Source organism: Apodemus sylvaticus, chromosome 1 (assembly GCF_947179515.1).
Source record: "Apodemus sylvaticus chromosome 1, mApoSyl1.1, whole genome shotgun sequence".
NCBI classification, from domain to species: Eukaryota; Metazoa; Chordata; class Mammalia; order Rodentia; family Muridae; genus Apodemus; species Apodemus sylvaticus.
Window position 1 is genome coordinate 194,657,481 of NC_067472.1, and position 19,474 is coordinate 194,676,954.

At 41.1% G+C, this 19,474-nt stretch overlaps 1 protein-coding gene across 1 annotated transcript; it reads right to left on the reverse strand.

Moving 5' to 3' along the window:
- Positions 1 to 306: 306 nt before the first annotated feature.
- Positions 307 to 2,081, reverse strand: LOC127683450 (homeobox protein CDX-1-like; the record flags this gene model as incomplete). Its single annotated transcript, XM_052180709.1, has 4 exons — positions 307 to 443; positions 714 to 1,119; positions 1,558 to 1,757; positions 1,874 to 2,081. Coding segments are annotated over 4 exons (951 nt in total), but the record flags the coding sequence as incomplete, so codon positions are not given.
- Positions 2,082 to 19,474: the final 17,393 nt, after the last annotated feature.

A 19,474-nucleotide genomic window follows, 5' to 3' on the forward strand; every position in this document is an offset into this window, starting at 1 on the left:
AAAAACGTTAAAAAATATTAGGGGAAAACTTTACCTAATGTGTTGGGTGAAGAACTATAGGTCAGTGGGACATATGCAGTAGTGACTGGAATGTAAATGGATAATATATGTAATAAAATAATTTTCAGGAACTATTTCTCCTTTTATTTCATGAGAACATAATGTAACAATGAAGAATGAATATTTACAGTTGCTTTGAAACAACCCCTCTATATAAACCACAGTGGTACACAACGTCTACAGAAAGGCCTGGTTAATTCCCACAAATACTGAGATGAAGGGTGTACATAACACACTTCTTCATGACTATAAATGTCTGGAATGGTCAAGGAGCTGAGAGAAGTAAGTTGGATTTGGGGTGTAATCCAGAGTAAGCCAGTCCTCGGATTTGTCAAAGTCGTCAAGGATTCTTTGCCAGAGTTCCTCTGCAGATGGACCTGAACCTCGAGCCTCCTCTGGGCAATGGGTGGCAGCTTCTAGGACATCTGTAGATTCAGTCACTGGAGTAAGCCAGTCCTCGGGTATGTCAAAGTCGTCAATGATTCTTTGCCAGAGTTCCTCTGCAGATGGACCTGAACCTTGAGCCTCCTCTGGGCAATGGGTGGCAGCTTCTAGGACATCTGTAGATTCAGTCACTGGAGTAAGCCAGTCCTCGGATTTCTCCAAGTCGTCAAGGATTCTTTGCCAGAGTTCCTCTGCAGATGGACCTGAACCTTGAGCCTCCTCTGGGCAATGGGTGGCAGCTTCTAGGACATCTGTAGATTCAGTCACTGCTAGATCAGTCTGGGCTTCAACTGCTGCTGATTGACCAGAATCCCAATCTATAATGGGAGCATGGCCAACAAGCAGATCTTCCTGCTGACTACACCTGTCTGCATCACTGGCCTGATAATGATGCAGAGAAGATTCCTGGATGCAGTTGAGTTTGGGAATGGAAACCTCACTAAATGTGCCTGAACACATGGGCTCTCCATTCTCAGCAGCAACAAGAGGTATAGAACCAGGAAAGTGGGTTGATTCAAAAACTGGTTTTGAACTTCCATTGGTCTCTGGCAAAGCTTCTGTAATATTCTGGAGAGCCATCCGCTTGTACTTAGCTCGGCTGTTCTTAAACCAGATCTGGAAAAGAAAGAAGATATCAGAAGAATGCCTGTTGTCCCCTAACAGGACCACAAGGTGAAGATTTTGGATAAAAGGTGTTTGTATAGCAATGATTCACATGTCAGAAACAAAGAAGCAGGAAACTCAAGATGTCTAAGATATTATAATAAAGTATCTTGTGTATGACCAGACAACATAAGACTGGGGAGATTGAGCCAGTGTGTCCTGTATTTTAGCAGGAGCTCTGGTGATTAGATTTCTGAGACCCTGCATGGAAACAATGCTATTCTATATTGCTACCAGGTTGATAAAAATTTGAGTCCCAGCATTTGATTCATAAATATCCACCACCTAAAACTGTCATCACTGCCCTAAGCATTTAAGAACAAAATTAAAGTTTCTGATGGGAAAGTGTACATTTTTGCTGTTGGATTGAGGGAAAAGAGAGGGGCAGACCTTGATGTCCCTCGCTGTCACACCAACTAACTCTGCCAGCTTCACACATTGATCCTGGTTTGGGTACTGACACTTATCAAAATGTTCTTGCAGCAGGTGCTTTTGTTTTTTGGAGTACACAATGCGTTCCTTCCGCACCTTTCTTGAAGTCACAGGGCCAGATTGATGGTCACCATATTTCTCTGACAGTACCACAGATCCTATGAGAACATGGAAACAAGATTTCAATTATGTATTTGATAACTTAGACGCCCTGAGGGTTTTTTCAAAGTAGGTAAACCTGGGCCCAGTACAGGATCTAGTTGCATTTGGATACCTGATTTTCTTGATGGTCCTTGGAACTCTTGCTGATGTAGGTCCCTTTCAGGGACTGAAAGACTTGATTGCATTGGATTTGTTGGGGTCAATATGGGACTGTAATAAACTTGAAAGGGTAAGTTCCTTGCAGTCTCTTGAAGCCTTTGGGGTCTGGTTTCTATGGGTGCACTTGAAGGCATTTGGAATTTTGGATACAAGGAGGGACCTTCAGCCCTATGTGTGTTCCGAACCTATTGGAATATGTTCTGGAGAATCTAGTAAAAGAAAACACGTCAAAAAATGTACAGAGAGCACTGATTTACCCATCCTGCCTACCCAGCATTTGGTTTGGACTGTTACAGAGCAGGAATCAGACAGGAGCTTCATTCTTTCTGAACAACTGCCTCTGTTTCCAAATCTTACAAGTATTCTCAGTATTGAAATAAATATGCACTTGGCTCCAGTATTAACAAGAGGTTGCCAGTCCAGGTAAGCTGGCAATTGAATGTTCATTTCCAATGTTTAAATTTTCCATATCCTACACTTCTGGCTGTGAAATTTTGTTGTGACAGACTACTAGCTAGTCTGACTCTGCCCATGAAAATAAAAGCCTGAAGGCTTCACAGGATTTCTGTGGCATGCAGGGCAACTGATACAAAAGTGAAATCACAAACCCAGGAATTCTGCAAACAGAGTAAATGGACAACTGACACCAAAGTCTGAAGACCTCCCAGGGGCACTGCAGCATGCAGAGAAACTGAATCAACAGTCTGAAAGCCTGTCGGGAATTCTTTTGCATGCAGGGAAACAAAACCTACAGTACCTATGCTTCCCTGGTTAACAGCTAAACATAGGGCAACAGCTTGACAAATCCTCTCAAGAGTAAACAGTATGAAGGCATCCCAGTAGATGTGTCACAGCCAGGGCAACATATCTCCAGCTTCTCTGCCTCTCTAAAGAACCCACAATTCAAAGGTCTTCAAGAAGGCCTCCCTGAAGACACACGGCCACCAGGGCAACAAGTCACCAGTGTACATGCCCCTCTGAAGGTTCCACAGTCAGAAGATCCCACAGGAGGTTTGGCACATCCAAGGCAACTGGCCTACCATGAGACTTGAGTCAACCTAGGGACAAAAAAGAAAACTCCCAAACAGAAACACCCCAACCAGAAAAAAACTCCCTATAACCATATGACAAGAGGCAAGAGCAAGACCATGAGAAACAGAAGCCAGTAAACTTTGGCATTATCAGAAACTACTTCTCCCACCACAGCAAGCCCTGGATAGACAAATGCACTTGAAAGTCAGGAAGATGACCTAAAATCTTATCTTAATGATAATAGAATCCTTTTAAAGAGATATAAATAACTCACATAAAGAAATATAAGAAAACGCAAGTGAACAGGTAGAAGCACTTAGAGAGGAAACACATAAATCCCATAAGCAATACAGGAAGATACAATCAAAAAAGTGAAAGTTTTTATTAATGCAGTCCAAGACCTAGAATTGGAAGTAGATATAACAAAGACAAATATAGGCAACCCTGGAAATTGAAAACCAAGGAATGAGATCTGGGATAATTAATCATTACCAGGAGAATACAAGACATAGAAGAAAGAAAGCAGCAGTCTCAACTAACCTGGACCCCCCAAGATCTCTCAGAAACTAGACAACCACCAATTAAGCGTACACCAGCTGATATGAGGCCCCCAACACATACTCAGCAGAAAACTGTGGCACTGTACTCCCTCAGAAAAGATGTACCTATCCCTAAAAAGACTGGAGGCCCGAAGTGGGCAGGGAGTTCTTATAGGTAGGGGGTGGGTTGAAGACATTCTCCCTGAGAAGGAAACTAGACTTACAGGATGTGGAACTTTCCGTGGGTGGACCAGAAGGGGGATAAAATCTGGATTGTAAAAAAGATTAAATATTTTTTAAACAAAGGAATATTATCATAATTGGAAAAACATGATCCCAGTTTCTCCTCCTTGCAGTATGACACCCTGTGACAAAATAAAGAATCAAGGGCAATGGAACATGTCCCATTTCCATGGACCCTTTCCACTCCCGTATTCTAAACAAGAGCATTAATGATCTAATTACTCTGGATGTCAGAAGGCACATACACCTAAGCCAGATCCCCTGATATTGAAGTGCTATACCAAGGACTTAGCCTTAATTGAATCTCCCTATCAAGAACCCTCCCACAGGCTCCTCCTTTCATCCTCTAGAATCCAGCAGCTATACACACCCTGTTGTAACATCCAATCTGTAGCCACAACTTAATATCTAACGGAAATATGGCCAGATCACAGACTTTTTTTGTACTCTTTTCTTTTGTGACTGAGTTTCGCTAAATGAACTATGCTGTATGTGAGTCAAACAGAACACAAGGCTGAAACAGAATTCAGAAGGATCAGCCTAACTGTTACTTCCCAAGCTAAGACTAAAGGTGTGTAACAAAGAACTGAGGCATCCTGTAGGATTTCCTCCTAACATGGGCTCCATCGAGAAAATAAAAATTTTCCTTACTCTCTCGGAGCAATCTCAAAAAATGCGTCTCTTCTCATCCTGCTGCCAAGAGGACATGCACATTTCCGGCCACCACTAACACCTATTTATTTCTCCAAACTTTCTCTTCTGAGACTGAGGCAGGTTCCATGTGCATGCCCCTGACTTCCTGATTCACACTATACATGCAAGCCAGGGCTCACAATTACAAAAACCCACTTGCCATTAGTTTCCGAGTCCTGGGATTAAAGGTGTGGTCCATGCATCCAAAATGGTTACAGATTTTAGATGAAGGAGGGCCTGCTCAGCCAAACACCATCCAAGATGTCACACTTTTGAGTCAGAATGCCACTACTATGCCTTATCTAGGCAATCTGGAGCCTCAATTGGTCCCAAGGTCACTTGAGATCCCATTGTCAGTTCTCTCCTTTGTCCTATAGACAGGCCTCACTATCTATTGGTCCAGGCTTTCTGAACAGCCCAGGATTCAATCTTGTGCTTAGAATGAAAAATAGAGCCCCTTGAGGTCTCTTGAAAGCTCATCCATAGAGTGCCCCGATCAGGGCAAATCACTGCTCTGCACTGTTCACATTTATGGGATAGACTTGAACCATCTACTAAATTTAAATAACATCTTCTGCATGTATACAGGGCATATTTTATACTTCACCAATCAAACACCCATACAGGCTAAAAAAATCACCAAAAATCCTCCTCCACTGTCTCCCAAATTTTCCCCAACTTGATATCTCCTTTACATAGCAACCTTAGACATTTCATGCAACTCACCAATTCACCAGGAATGAAGAGGTTTCCTGTAACCTGCGCAGTCCTCTGTCTTTGAATTCTCCTGAGAAGACCTGCCCTTATATATCTCTCCTAACCTGGAATTCAAAGCCCCTCCCACCCTTTGGCTCCTCCTACTTGCAATATTCAAATCCATTATTCTCTCCCACCCTTTGATGCTACTGCAGGTGTAGCCTCATTTTATAGAACCCATGAATTTAAATTTTTTGGTTTGTAATCCTTTATTTCTTTACATTTTATATTTTACTTTTATTACTTCCCAGTTCAGCTGTTACTTTCCTCCCAGACCTCCCTCCCACAATTTTTCATCACATTCCTAATCCCATGTCTCCAAGAGAATGCCTTCCACACCAGGCCTTTGGTCTGGTTTAAATAATTTAATGTGTGTAGCCATCTTACTTTTGTTTCTGTCTGGTTTTTAAGGTATAAATATGTTCTGCATGTCTTGGTTATATAGTTTTGACTGGGAGTGCATTGAATCTGTAGTTTGCTTTTGGCAAGGTGGCCATTTTTACTACCTTAATTCTGCCAATCCATGATCATGAAAGAGATCTTTCCATATTCTGAGATCTGCTTTGATTTCTTTCTTCAGAGACTTGAAATTCTTGTCATACAAATTTTTCACTTGCATACTTAGAGTGACACCAAGATATGTAATGTTATTTGTGACTATGGTAAAGGGTGTCATTACCCTATTTTCTTTCTCAGCTTATTTATCCTTTGAGTAGAGGAAGGCTACTGATTTGATTGAGTTAATTTTACATCCAGCCACATGGCAGAAATTGTTTCTCAGTTCTAGGAGTTCTCTAGTGTTGTTTTATTGGGTTGCATAAGTATACTATCATATCATCTGCAAATAGTGATGTTTTGACTACCTCCTTTCCAGTTTGTAACATTGTGACAAGTGTTACAAACTGTACCTCCTTTTGTTCTCTAAATGCTCTAGATAGATCTTCAAGTACTATATTGAATAAATAGGGAAAGAGTGGGCAACATTTTCTGGACCATAATTTTAGTAGGATTACTTCAAATTTCCTCTATTTAGTTTGATGTTGGCTTCTGGTTTGCTGTATATTGCTTTTACTATGTTTTGGTATAGGCCTTGAATTCCTGATCATTCCAAGACTTTTAACATGAAGGGATAGTGAATTTTGTCAAATGCTTTCTCAGCATCTAACTAAATGATCTTGTGGGGTATTTTTTTTTCGAGTTTCTTTATGTAGTGGATTACATTGAAAGATTTCTATATATTGAACCACACTTGCATTGCTGGGATGAAGCCTATTTGATCCTGGTGAATTACTGTTTTGATGTGTTCTTGGATGCGGTCAGCAAGAATTTTATTGAGTAGTTTTGGCTCACTGTTCTCAAGGGAAATTGGTCTGGAATTCTCTCTCCTTGTTTAATCTTTGTTTGGTTTATGTATAAGCAATACTGTGGCTTCATATAATGAATTGTGAAGGATACCTCGGGTTTCTGATTTGTGGAATAGTTTGAAAAGTATCCGTAGTAAGTCTTCTTTGCAGAACTGATAGAATTCCCAACAAACACATCTGGTCCTGTGTTTTTGTTGTTGTTGTTGTTGTTGTTGTTGTTGTTGTTGTTGTTGTTTTTGGTGGTGGTGGTGGTGGTGGTGGTGGTTGTGGTTTTGGTGGTGATGGTGGTGTTTTGGGAAGACTGTTAATAACTGAATCTATTTCCTCACGTGTTATGGGACTATTTTGATGGTTTATCTGATCAGGTTTTAACATTGGCAGCTGGCATGTGTCTACAAAACTGTCCATTTCATCCAGATTTCCCAATTTTGTTGAGTATAAGCTTTTGTAGTAGGATCTGATGATATTTGGAATTTCTGCAGTTTCTGTTGTTATATCTCCCTTTTCATTCCAATTTTATTAATTTGCGTGTTTCCTCTATTCCTTCTTGTTAGTCTGCTAAGTGTTTATCTATCTTGTTGATTTTCTCAAAGAACCAACTCTTGGTTTTGTTGATTCTTTGTATAATTCTTTTTGTTTCTACTTTGTTGATTTTGGCCTTGAATTTGTTTATTCCCTGCCATGTATTCCTCTTGGATGTATTTGTTTCATTTGGTTGTAGAGCTTTCAGAAGTTCTGTCAAGCTGCTAATGTAAGCTCTCTCCATTTCCTTGTTGGAGGCACTTAACTATATGAGTTTTTCTCTTAGCACATATGACTATTGACAGCTTTTCAGGATTTCTAGTTGCAACTGCTTTAAGAGGAGAACCTTCTAGAAAGGTTATTGTTCATTGTTTACAGGCTTTTACTGCTAAGGGACTGCCTAAAGTTGGCAAGACAGATAATGGGCCTGCATACACTGGAAACAGCTTTGAACAATTTTGCAAGGAATTTGGAATTGAACATAAAACTGAAATTCCTCATGATCCAATGGGACAATGAATTGTTGAGTGTATCTGAAAAATTAGCTTTAGAAAACAAAACAGGGTGAGTTTTAACTTCCAAGGTCACCAAAAGCACATCTCGCTTTTGCATTATTTGTTTTATTGTTTTGTAAACTGATGCTAAAGGTCAGTCTGCAGCAGATCATCGCTGGCATCCAGACACTTCCAGCTCATATGCCATGGTTAAATGTTGAGATCCTTTAACTAATACTTTGGAATGGCCCCAACCCAGTTTTAATACGGGAATGAGATCCTGTTTGTGTTTTTTCACATAAAGGAATTGGAGATCAATGACTACTGAAAAGATTGTTTCGCCAAGTGGACACAGATCCTGAGCCTTCTAATGATTATGATACTAATGATGAAGGCATCTCAGGATCCCTATGAGCCATCTAAATTAACCTGAAGTGTAGTCTTTGCCCTTACTGGATAGCAGGTGTTTTCTATCAATTCTCAAAGCCACCCTCCTTACACCAGGAGGCTTGATCTTGTTTGGATCCTTGTCAGCTCCCAGTTTAGGCACTTAACTAAGCAATTACCCCTTGGAGGTTCACTTGAGTATGATGGAAAAGAGTCCTGCTCCACAAATCCTTGGTCATGTGAAGGTTTTATCTGAAAGGTGGGATGTAGACATCCAGTGCTTAGAGACCATTTAAGCATTTGTTCTTTTCACATGTGTCCTTGAGATGGCAGGACTAGATCCCATGGTCATAGTTGGGTGGTGCAGAAGATTATTTTCTGTGCTGTTTGGAAATGTGAGACCACAAGGAATGTTTACTGGAAGCCACAAAGAGATTTAATTACAGTTGCTAGGATTTCAACAGGTTCTGGCCTATCTAGTTCTAGTTATAACGGCAATGGACATTGTTTCTTCAGGGTTTTAGTTGTGCCAAAGCTGCGCTGTCTGGAACCTGGAAAGGAGTAGCATCCTTGGTTAGTTTTCTCTGTAACCCAATTCCAGTGTCTGGAAAAAATGTTAGAGAAGGCTGGATTAAGGGAAGGACTTGGACACTTTGGCTTTATAAGGAAGATTATGATTATGGACTACTTGTTTGTTTGTTTGTTTGTTTGTTTGTTTGTGACAGGGTTTCTCTGTGTAGCCCTGGCAGTCCTGGAACCTACCCTGCAAACCTGGATGGCCTCAGAAAACTCAGCAATCTGCCTGCCTCTGCCTCCCAATGACAGGGATTAAATGAGTGTACCACCCAGGAGGGGCCCTCTCCCCTTGATCACTAATTGAGAAAATACCCCACAGCTGAATCTCATGGAGGCATTTCCCCAACTGAAGCTCCTTTCTCTGTGAAAGAATGTGTCAAGTTCACACACTAACCCATCCAGTACAACATGTAAAAATGAAGTAAGGCTGGGCATCATAACAGAGCCTTTCAATCCCATTACCTGCAAAGCAAATGGATGAGGATCTCCATTTGTGGAAGGCAGTCTTGTTTACATAAGCACTTCCAGGAGAGTTAGAACTACGTACAAAGGCCCTATGTTAAGAAATCAAAAATAATGCCAGGAGGTGGTGGCACATGCCTTCAATCCCAGCACTTGGGAGCCAGAGGCAGAGAGATTTCTTAATTCAAGGCCAGCCTGGTCTACAGATTGATTGCCAGGACAGCCAGTGTTACACAGAGAAACCCTGTCTCCAAAAACAAAACAAAAAAATCCAAAATAAAATAAGATGAATAAATCTTTGTAATGGAAAAACAAAACAACTGTCATTGTACTAGCTGTTCTGCCAAGAGTAATTATAAAAATTCCTTTCAGAAAATAATTAACACTATTTTACCTACAATCTGATTTAATACTACCAAATGAATATTTACTTCGGGTGACATCATCACTCTTCATATCACTGGATATTCTGGAATAGTCTCAAACTCACTCAGAGTTTGACTCTGCCTCCAAATACTGACCATAAAGGCATGTAACACCACTCCTGGATTAATTTTTCTAAACAGGCTTTGGGAACAAAGAACAGGATGCCCTGGAGAAGAGAATCCTTCCATCACAATTCATGGCATTAAAAGTGAGCCCTTCCAGCCTGACGGTGGTGGAGCACTCCTTTATTCCCAAAACTTGGAAGGCAGAGGCAGGCAGATTTCTCAGTTCCAGGCCAGTCTGGTCTAAAGACTGAGTTCCAGGGCAGCCAGAGCTACACAGAGAAAAACTGTCTCAAAAAACAACAACAACAAAAGTGAGCCCTACCACACCCAACTTAATTCATTTTCTACAAGTTCATTTGCATTTTGTTCAGTTTTCTGTGAGTGTTCATGTCTCATGTGTGCGGTCCCTGTGCCTCAAAAAGGGATTCAGAGCCCCTGCGTCTGGAGTTATAGCATATATGGGATTCCAGACCAATTAGGAACCAAATTTCAAGAATCAAGATCAACAAGCAATCTTTTCTTTTGTTGTAAATGTAGGTGTATACATGAACACGTGTCAGTAATGTGCAAGCATGCCTGGAACCCTACAGACAGCAGGAGGGCTAAGACTCCAAAGGAATACAATTCCCAATGGATGGTTCTGAGTCACATAGTGGAGGTTGGGAACTAAACCAGGCTTTCCTGATGAAGCAACTATTGCTCTGACTCACTGAGCCATCACTCCATCTCCACAATAAGTAACCCTCAGTTAAATCGAGCTCTAGTTCCATAATGCTAAGAGTTTTGATATTTTGCAATGGTATGTAGTAGAAGAGATCACATTCAATTAAATTCAAGTTAGATATGGTGGTGCACTCCTTAAGCCCAACACTTGGAACACCAAAGCAGGAAGATCTCTGTGAGTTCCAGACCAGCCTTGACTACAGAGTAAGTCACAGGACTACCATGGCTGTTACAGAATAAAAAACTGTCTCAAATAAAAGAGACAGATCAAACTGTACTCAAGAAAGCACTTTTATAAATGCAAATCAAAACAACCCTGAGATTTCACCTTACACCAGTAAGAATGGCTAAGATTAAAAATTAAGGAGAAGCAGATGTAGGCGAGGATGTGGAGAAAGAGGAACACTCCTCCACTGCTTGTGGGGTTGCAAATTGGTACAACCACTCTAGAAATCAGTCTGGCAGTGCCTTAGAAAACTGGGCACCTCACTTCCAGAAGATCCTGCTATACCACTCCTGGGCATATACCCAGAAGATTTACCCAGCATGTAATAAGGATACATGTTCCACTATGTTCATAGCAGCCCTATTTATAATTGCCAGAAGCTGGAAAGAACCCAGGTATCCCTGGGTTTGGGGGTCTAGAAGAGTGGATGCAAAAAAATTGTGGTATATATACACAGTGGAGTACTATTCAGCCATTAGAAACAATGAATTCATGAAATTCTTAGGCAAATGGATGGAGCTGGAGAACATCATACTAAGTGAGGTAACTCAAAAATGAATCATGGTATGCACTCACTAATAAGTGGATATTAACCTAGAAAACTGGAATACCAAAAACATAATCCACACATCAAATGAGGTACAAGAAAAATAGAGGAGTGGCCCCCAGTTCTGGAAAGACTCAGTCAAGCATTATAGCACAAACCAGAACAGGGAATTGGGAAGGGGTGGGGGGGGAGAACAGGGGGAGGGAAGGGGGCTGATGGGACTTTCGGGGTTTGGGGGTCTAGAAAAGGGGAAATCATTTGAAATGTAAATGAAAATATATCGAATAAAGAAAAGAAAGTACTTTTATTTAAAGAAAAATTAACTGCACATTAGTTAGGAAAAGAAACTGAGAGTAACAGACTCATTTGGCACACACCTATAAAATCAGCAGAGTGGATGTTGGAGAAGAATGGCAAAACCTGGGGACCAGCCCTCTTGGGAGCTCTCACAGACTCCGTAGCCAACAAAAGACCACACACACACACATGGGTTGAACTTAGGCCCCCATAATATATTTAGCAGATGTGCACCTCAGTCTTCATGTGGGTCCCCCAATAACTAGATTGGAAGCTAATGGCTGTCTCTGGAGCCATTCTTCTACCTAGGCTGCCTTGAGTGGCCTCAAAAGGAGAGGATGCACCTGATCCTGCAGAGACTTGATGCATTAGGTTCAAGGTAGACCCATGGGGAAACCCTATGAGAGAAAGGGAATAGAGTAGTGACTGTCAGGTAATGTTGAGAGGTAGGTAGTGTTGAGAACATAAAATGGATGTATTTATTAATGGGAAACACTGCCTAGACAAAGATGAAGGAGAAACTGAGGCAATTTCCAATTAATTGCCAGCACAAATTGTAAACCATCCTATGGGCAAGAACCAACCCCTGACACTATCAATGATACTCTGTTATGTTTGTCAATGGGAACCTTGCATAACTATGCTATGCTCATTGTTATACTCCTGGAGAACTGGCTAGCCCAATTTTAATCTGATGCCTGCCATTCAGCAACCAATGAGACCTAAAGCAGAGGCACATAGGCAGAAATATAGGCAGAGCCACGGAAGCGCCACAGAACAGGTAAAAGACTGCAGTAGTTAGAGCAGTTGAAAATACCAAGAAAACACAGCCCACCGGATCAAATAAGCTAGGCTTACAGAGATTTACAGAGATGGAAGCAACAATCAGGCAGTTTGTATAGGTCTGACCAAGGTCCCTACATATGTGGTCCTGTAGCTTGGAGTGCCTGTCTTTGTCACTGAGGTAGATTTCTATGTAGCAAAATGCTGGATCCTGTTTTCAAATCCAGTCTGTTAGTCTATGTTTTTATTGGTAAATTATGTTCATTGAGATTAAGAGATATTAAGGAAAAGTGATTGTTGCTCCCGGTTATTTTTGATGTAATTTTTATGTTTGAGTGCTTCTCCTCTTTTGGATGTGTTGAAAGATTATTACTTCCTTTTTCTAAGGTGTAGTTTCCCTCCTTGTGCTGGCATTTTATATTATCCTTTGTAGGGCTGGATTTGTGGAAAGATATTGGGCAAATTTTATCATGGAATATCTTAGTTTTTCCATATATGGTGATAAGAGTTTTGGTGGGTATAGTAGTCTGGGCTAGCATTTGTTTTCTCTTATGATCTGTATGAGATCTGCACAAGATCTCCTTGTTTTCATGGTCTCTGGTGAGAAGTCTGGCGTAATTCTGATAAGTTTTCCTTTCCATTACAGGTTTGAATGGTCTTTCTTTGTCAAGTGCATATCTGTTCTTGTCCAGTCTGTTTGGATTTCTGTAGGCTTCTTGAATGGTCACAGGCATCTCTCTCTTTACATCAGGGAAGTTTTCTTCTACAATTTTGTTGAAGTTATTTACTGGTCAATTAAGTTGTAAATCTTTATGCTCCTCTATACCTATAGTCCTTAGGTTTGCTCTTCGCATTGTGGTCTGGATTTCCTGAATGTTTTGGGTTACACGGTTTCTGCATTTTGCATTTTCCTTGATGGTTGAGTCAATGCTTTCTATGGTATCTTCAGCATCTGAGATTCCTTCATCTAACTCTTCTATTCTGTTGCTGATGCTTGTATCTATGACTCTTGAATTCTTACCAAGGTTTTCTATCTCCAGAGTTGTATCCCTTTGTGATTTCTTTGTTGTTTCTAGTTCCAATATTAGATCCTGTATGGTTTTGTTCAATTCCTTCACCTGTTTTTTTTGTTTCTTTGGGTTGTGTGTGTGTGTGTGTGTGTGTGTGTGTGTGTGTGTGTGTGTGTGTGTTTCCTGTAATTCCTTAAGAAAGTTTTGTGTTTTCTCTTTAAGGGCTTCTACCTGTTGACAAATGTTCTCCTGTTTGTATTTAAGGGAACTATTTATGTCCTCTCTGACGTCCTATATCAGCATCATGAGATGTAATTTTAAATCCAGATCTTGTTTTTCTGGTGTGTTGGGGTATCCAGGACTTGCTGTTGTGGGAGAACTGGGTTCGCATGGTTCCATGTTGACTTGGTTTGTTGCCAGTGTTCTTGCATTTGATTTTTGCCATCTGGTTATCTCTGGTGCTAGCTGGTCTTGATGTCTCTGACTGTGGTTTAACTGTCCTGCTAGCCTATGTATCTGAACTCCAGGGAGACCCATTCTCTCTAGGAGGAGTTTATGTATGCAGAGCTGGGATAATGTGTGAGCTCAGGTGTACATAAAGAAATCAAAAGTATCCTGTCACCAGCTGATTCTTGATTCCTGTGTCCTGATGGTTCTTAGCAGGTCCCACTTTGTCCAGAAATTTGAGAATGGTGGTGGCCTCACCTTTGGACACAGATTGGTAGGCACTCCTGAAAGACTAGCTTCCTTGTGGTGGTATTTCTATATGTAATTCTGTAGCCCAGCATCTTATCTGGATGCAGACAAAAATCAGAAGTCTTCTGTCCCAGGCTGATCCTGGGTACCTGTGTTCTCAGGATTTTGGGCTGGTTCCTCTGAGCAGCAGGGGTGGTCCTCCCTGTGCTCTCAAACCTCTCTGCACTCCTGTGTGGTTAGCTATCTCCCTGATTAACCAGGATATGGCACTCTGTGGGAGAGGATCGTCCCCAGCTGGAGATAGAAACCAAACGCTTCCTGCCTGGGAGTACTTGACATGATCCTCTGAGCAACAGGGATTCTCCTAGCTGTGCTCTCTGGCTTCTCCACACTTCTGTGTGTCTGCTATCTCTGTGCATCACCTGGATATTTGCTTTATCGTTAGAAGTGTTAAAATCTCATCCATCGTGAAGGATAATTCTGCTACCAGTAATAGCCTTCTAACTGACAACCAAATCTGTGAGATCAAGGGACAGAATGTCAGTGGCTTGAAGGATGCTCAGACTGCAGATAGACTGTCAAAAGCTGGGACTGTGGTTACCCTCACGATCATGCCTGCTTTTATCTGGGAACATTATTAAACGGATAGCTCCCAGCATTATGAAAAGCATGATGGTTCACTCCAGTCCTGAACTTTAAATGCCTTGTACAGTGAATCACATCACAGCTGAATGTTTCCAGCTTTCCTCTTTGCCTACTTCTCTATTTCTCACATGATGCTTTCCTGGAACCTGAGGGAATATGGTGCTTGGAAGCCTTTCTATTTTCTATCATAGCTGGGAACCACACTCTATTTCATATCAGCTTCTGATTTGAAGATAGATGTGTAGCCTTAGCCAGGTTCTAGAGATGTAAAACACTCAAAGTTTTACTTACATTCCTAGATTTGGTTCTTTACTGGGAACCTGATGTGTTTATATAAGCCATGGTTATTAGGATAAATGGTGTAGGCTTAGCTTTCCCTGAGAACTGGTCAGCTTTCTCCTAGAACAAAGCACGGTGTTAGTCATGTGTTTCAGTTCTGTGGCATACTTTGAATTTAGTACATCAGCATAGTACATTGCCTTTGATAGTTATTTTTTAAGTTTTCTCTGTGTGGGTATGTAAAATCCAATTAATCAACACTGTTTTCATTCCAGAGAAGCATTATACAGTTGTGTGTACATTGCAAGACACTGTAATGATTGTCATTAAATCTTAATGACCTTCACATCATATGCTTCAATTGTCACCTTAAATATAATAAGCATTTAGTATAAAAGCCAAAATAGAATTATTGCTGCCTTCTGAAACCTGAAGTGTTACCTCTCTATTAAAGTGCTATATGCTATATCTGATCAGCTTACTGGTAAAGCTGAGGTGCCTAGTCATATCAAGATTTTCTAGTCACTGTACAAAGAAAATGCCTAAGAGCTGCCCTATTGTTTTCTGAGAAAACAAAGTGCTGTATATTTCATGTGTAAGTTGTTATACTCAATAACGTTTTGGGTCTCTTATTTACTTAGAGAATAATTTGGTAATATCTAAATTAGGGTTTGAATCCTAATATTATGTAACTTTAGCTAAGTTGGCATGGTTTTAGGTGTTTACCTAGTCGTCTTAATTTGTTCCACTTTCTGAATCCTTAATGTAAACAAAAATGGCAAGGACACTTTATCCTGATTTATTTCTTTCTGAATTAGTTAATCTCCTATTCTATTATAGTATGTGATACTATCGTAATAAAGGTAAAAAACGTTAAAAAATATTAGGGGAAAACTTTACCTAATGTGTTGGGTGAAGAACTATAGGTCAGTGGGACATATGCAGTAGTGACTGGAATGTAAATGGATAATATATGTAATAAAATAATTTTCAGGAACTATTTCTCCTTTTATTTTATGAGAACATAATGTAACAATGAAGAATGAATATTTACAGTTGCTTTGAAACAACCCCTCTATATAAACCACAGTGGTACACAACGTCTACAGAAAGGCCTGGTTAATTCCCACAAATACTGAGATGAAGGGTGTACATAACACACTTCTCCATGACTATAAATGTCTGGAATGGTCAAAGAGCTGAGAGAAGTAAGTTGGATTTGGGGTGTAATCCAGAGTAAGCCAGTCCTCGGATTTGTCAAAGTCGTCAAGGATTCTTTGCCAGAGTTCCTCTGCAGATGGACCTGAACCTCGAGTCTCCTCTGGGCAATGGGTGGCAGCTTCTAGGACATCTGCAGATTCAGTCACTGGAGTAAGCCAGTCCTCGGGTATGTCAAAGTCGTCAATGATTCTTTGCCAGAGTTCCTCTGCAGATGGACCTGAACCTTGAGCCTCCTCTGGGCAATGGGTGGCAGCTTCTAGGACATCTGTAGATTCAGTCACTGGAGTAAGCCAGTCCTCGGATTTCTCCAAGTCGTCAAGGATTCTTTGCCAGAGTTCCTCTGCAGATGGACCTGAACCTTGAGCCTCCTCTGGGCAATGGGTGGCAGCTTCTAGGACATCTGTAGATTCAGTCACTGCTAGATCAGTCTGGGCTTCAACTGCTGCTGATTGACCAGAATCCCAATCTATAATGGGAGCATGGCCAACAAGCAGATCTTCCTGCTGACTACACCTGTCTGCATCACTGGCCTGATAATGATGCAGAGAAGATTCCTGGATGCAGTTGAGTTTGGGAATGGAAACCTCACTAAATGTGCCTGAACACATGGGCTCTCCATTCTCAGCAGCAACAAGAGGTATGGAACCAGGAAACTGGGTTGATTCAAAAACTGGTTTTGAACTTCCATTGGTCTCTGGCAAAGCTTCTGTAATATTCTGGAGAGCCATCCGCTTGTACTTAGCTCGGCTGTTAAACCAGATCTGGAAAAGAAAGAAGATATCAGAAGAATGCCTGTTGTCCCCTAACAGGACCACAAGGTGAAGATTTTGGATAAAAGGTGTTTGTATAGCAATGATTCACATGTCAGAAACAAAGAAGCAGGAAACTCAAGATGGCTAAGATATTATAATAAAGTAGATTGTGTATGACCAGACAACATAAGACTGGGGAGATTGAGCCAGTGTGTCCTGTATTTTAGCAGGAGCTCTGGTGATTAGATTTCTGAGACCCTGCATGGAAACAATGCTATTCTATATTGCTACCAGGTTGATAAAAATTTGAGTCCCAGCATTTGATTCATAAATATCCACCACCTAAAACTGTCATCACTGCCCTAAGCATTTAAGAACAAAATTAAAGTTTCTGATGGGAAAGTGTACATTTTTGCTGTTGGATTGAGGGAAAAGAGAGGGGCAGACCTTGATGTCCCTCGCTGTCACACCAACTAACTCTGCCAGCTTCACACATTGATCCTGGTTTGGGTACTGACACTTATCAAAATGTTCTTGCAGCAGGTGCTTTTGTTTTTTGGAGTACACAATGCGTTCCTTCCGCACCTTTCTTGAAGTCACAGGGCCAGATTGATAGTCACCATATTTCTCTGACAGTACCACAGATCCTATGAGAACATGGAAACAAGATTTCAATTATGTATTTGATAACTTAGACGCCCTGAGGGTTTTTTCAAAGTAGGTAAACCTGGGCCCAGTACAGGATCTAGTTGCATTTGGATACCTGATTTTCTTGATGGTCCTTGGAACTCTTGCTGATGTAGGTCCCTTTCAGGGACTGAAAGACTTGATTGCATTGGATTTGTTGGGGTCAATATGGGACTGTAATAAACTTGAAAGGGTAAGTTCCTTGCAGTCTCTTGAAGCCTTTGGGGTCTGGTTTCTATGGGTGCACTTGAAGGCATTTGGAATTTTGGATACAAGGAGGGACCTTCAGCCCTATGTGTGTTCCGAACCTATTGGAATATGTTCTGGAGAGTCTAGTAAAAGAAAACACGTCAAAAAACGTACAGAGAGCACTGATTTACCCATCCTGCCTACCCAGCATTTGGTTTGGACTGTTACAGAGCAGGAATCAGACAGGAGCTTCATTCTTTCTGAACAACTGCCTCTGTTTCCAAATCTTACAAGTATTCTCAGTATTGAAATAAATATGCACTTGGCTCCAGTATTAACAAGAGGTTGCCAGTCCAGGTAAGCTGGCAATTGAATGTTCATTTCCAATGTTTAAATTTTCCATATCCTACACTTCTGGCTGTGAAATTTTGTTGGGACAGACTACTAGCTAGTCTGCCTCTGCCCATGAAAATAAAAGCCTGAAGGCTTCACAGGATTTCTGTGGCATGCAGGGCAACTGACACAAAAGTCAAATCACAAACCCAGGAATTCTGCAAACAGAGTAAATGGACAACTGACACCAAAGTCTGAAGACCTCCCAGGGGCACTACAGCATGCAGAGAAACTGAATCGACAGTCTGAAAGCCTGTCGGGAATTCTTTTGCATGCAGGGAAACAAAACCTACAGTACTTATGCTTCCCTGGTTAACAGCGAAACATAGGGCAACAGCTTGACAAATCCTCTCAAGAGTAAACAGTATGAAGGCATCCCAGTAGATGTGTCACAGCCAGGGCAACATATCTCCAGCTTCTCTGCCTCTCTAAAGAACCCACAATTCAAAGGTCTTCAAGAAGGCCTCCCTGAAGACACACAGCCACAAGGGCAACAAGTCACCAGTGTACATGCCCCTCTGAAGGTTCCACAGTCAGAAGATCCCACAGGAGGTTTGCCACATCCAAGGCAACTGGCCTACCATGAGACTTGAGTCAACCTAGGGACAAAAAAGAAAACTCCCAAACAGAAACACCCCAACCAGAAAAAAAACTCCCTATAACCATATGACAAGAGGCAAGAGCAAGACCATGAGAAACAGAAGCCAGTAAACTTTGGCATTATCAGAAACTACTTCTCCCACCACAGCAAGCCCTGGATAGACAAATGCACTTGAAAGTCAGGAAGATGACCTAAAATCTTATCTCATTAAGATAATAGAATCCTTTTAAAGAGATATAAATAACTCACATAAAGAAATATAAGAAAACGCAAGTGAACAGGTAGAAGCACTTAGAGAGGAAACACATAAATCCCATAAGTAATACAGGAAGATACAATCAAAAAAGTGAAAGTTTTTATTAATGTAGTCCAAGACCTAGAATTGGAAGTAGATATAACAAAGACAAATATAGGCAACCCTGGAAATTGAAAACCAAGGAATGAGATCTGGGATAATTAATCATTACCAGGAGAATACAAGAGATAGAAGAAAGAAAGCAGCAGTCTCAACTAACCTGGAGCCCCCAAGATCTCTCAGAAACTAGACAACCACCAATTAAGCGTACACCAGCTGATATGAGGCCCCCAACACATACTCAGCAGAAAACTGTGGGACTGTACTCCCTCAGAAAAGATGTACCTATCCCTAAAAAGACTGGAGGCCCGAAGTGGGCAGGGAGTTCTTATAGGTAGGGGGTGGGGTGAAGACATTCTCCCTGAGAAGGAAACTAGACTTACAGGATGTGGAACTTTCCGTGGGAGGACCAGAAGGGGGATAAAATCTGGATTGTAAAAAAGATTAAATATTTTTTAAACAAAGGAATATTATCATAATTGGAAAAACATGATCCCAGTTTCTCCTCCTTGCAGTATGACACCCTGTGACAAAATAAAGAATCAAGGGCAATGGAACATGTCCCATTTCCATGGACCCTTTCCACTCCCG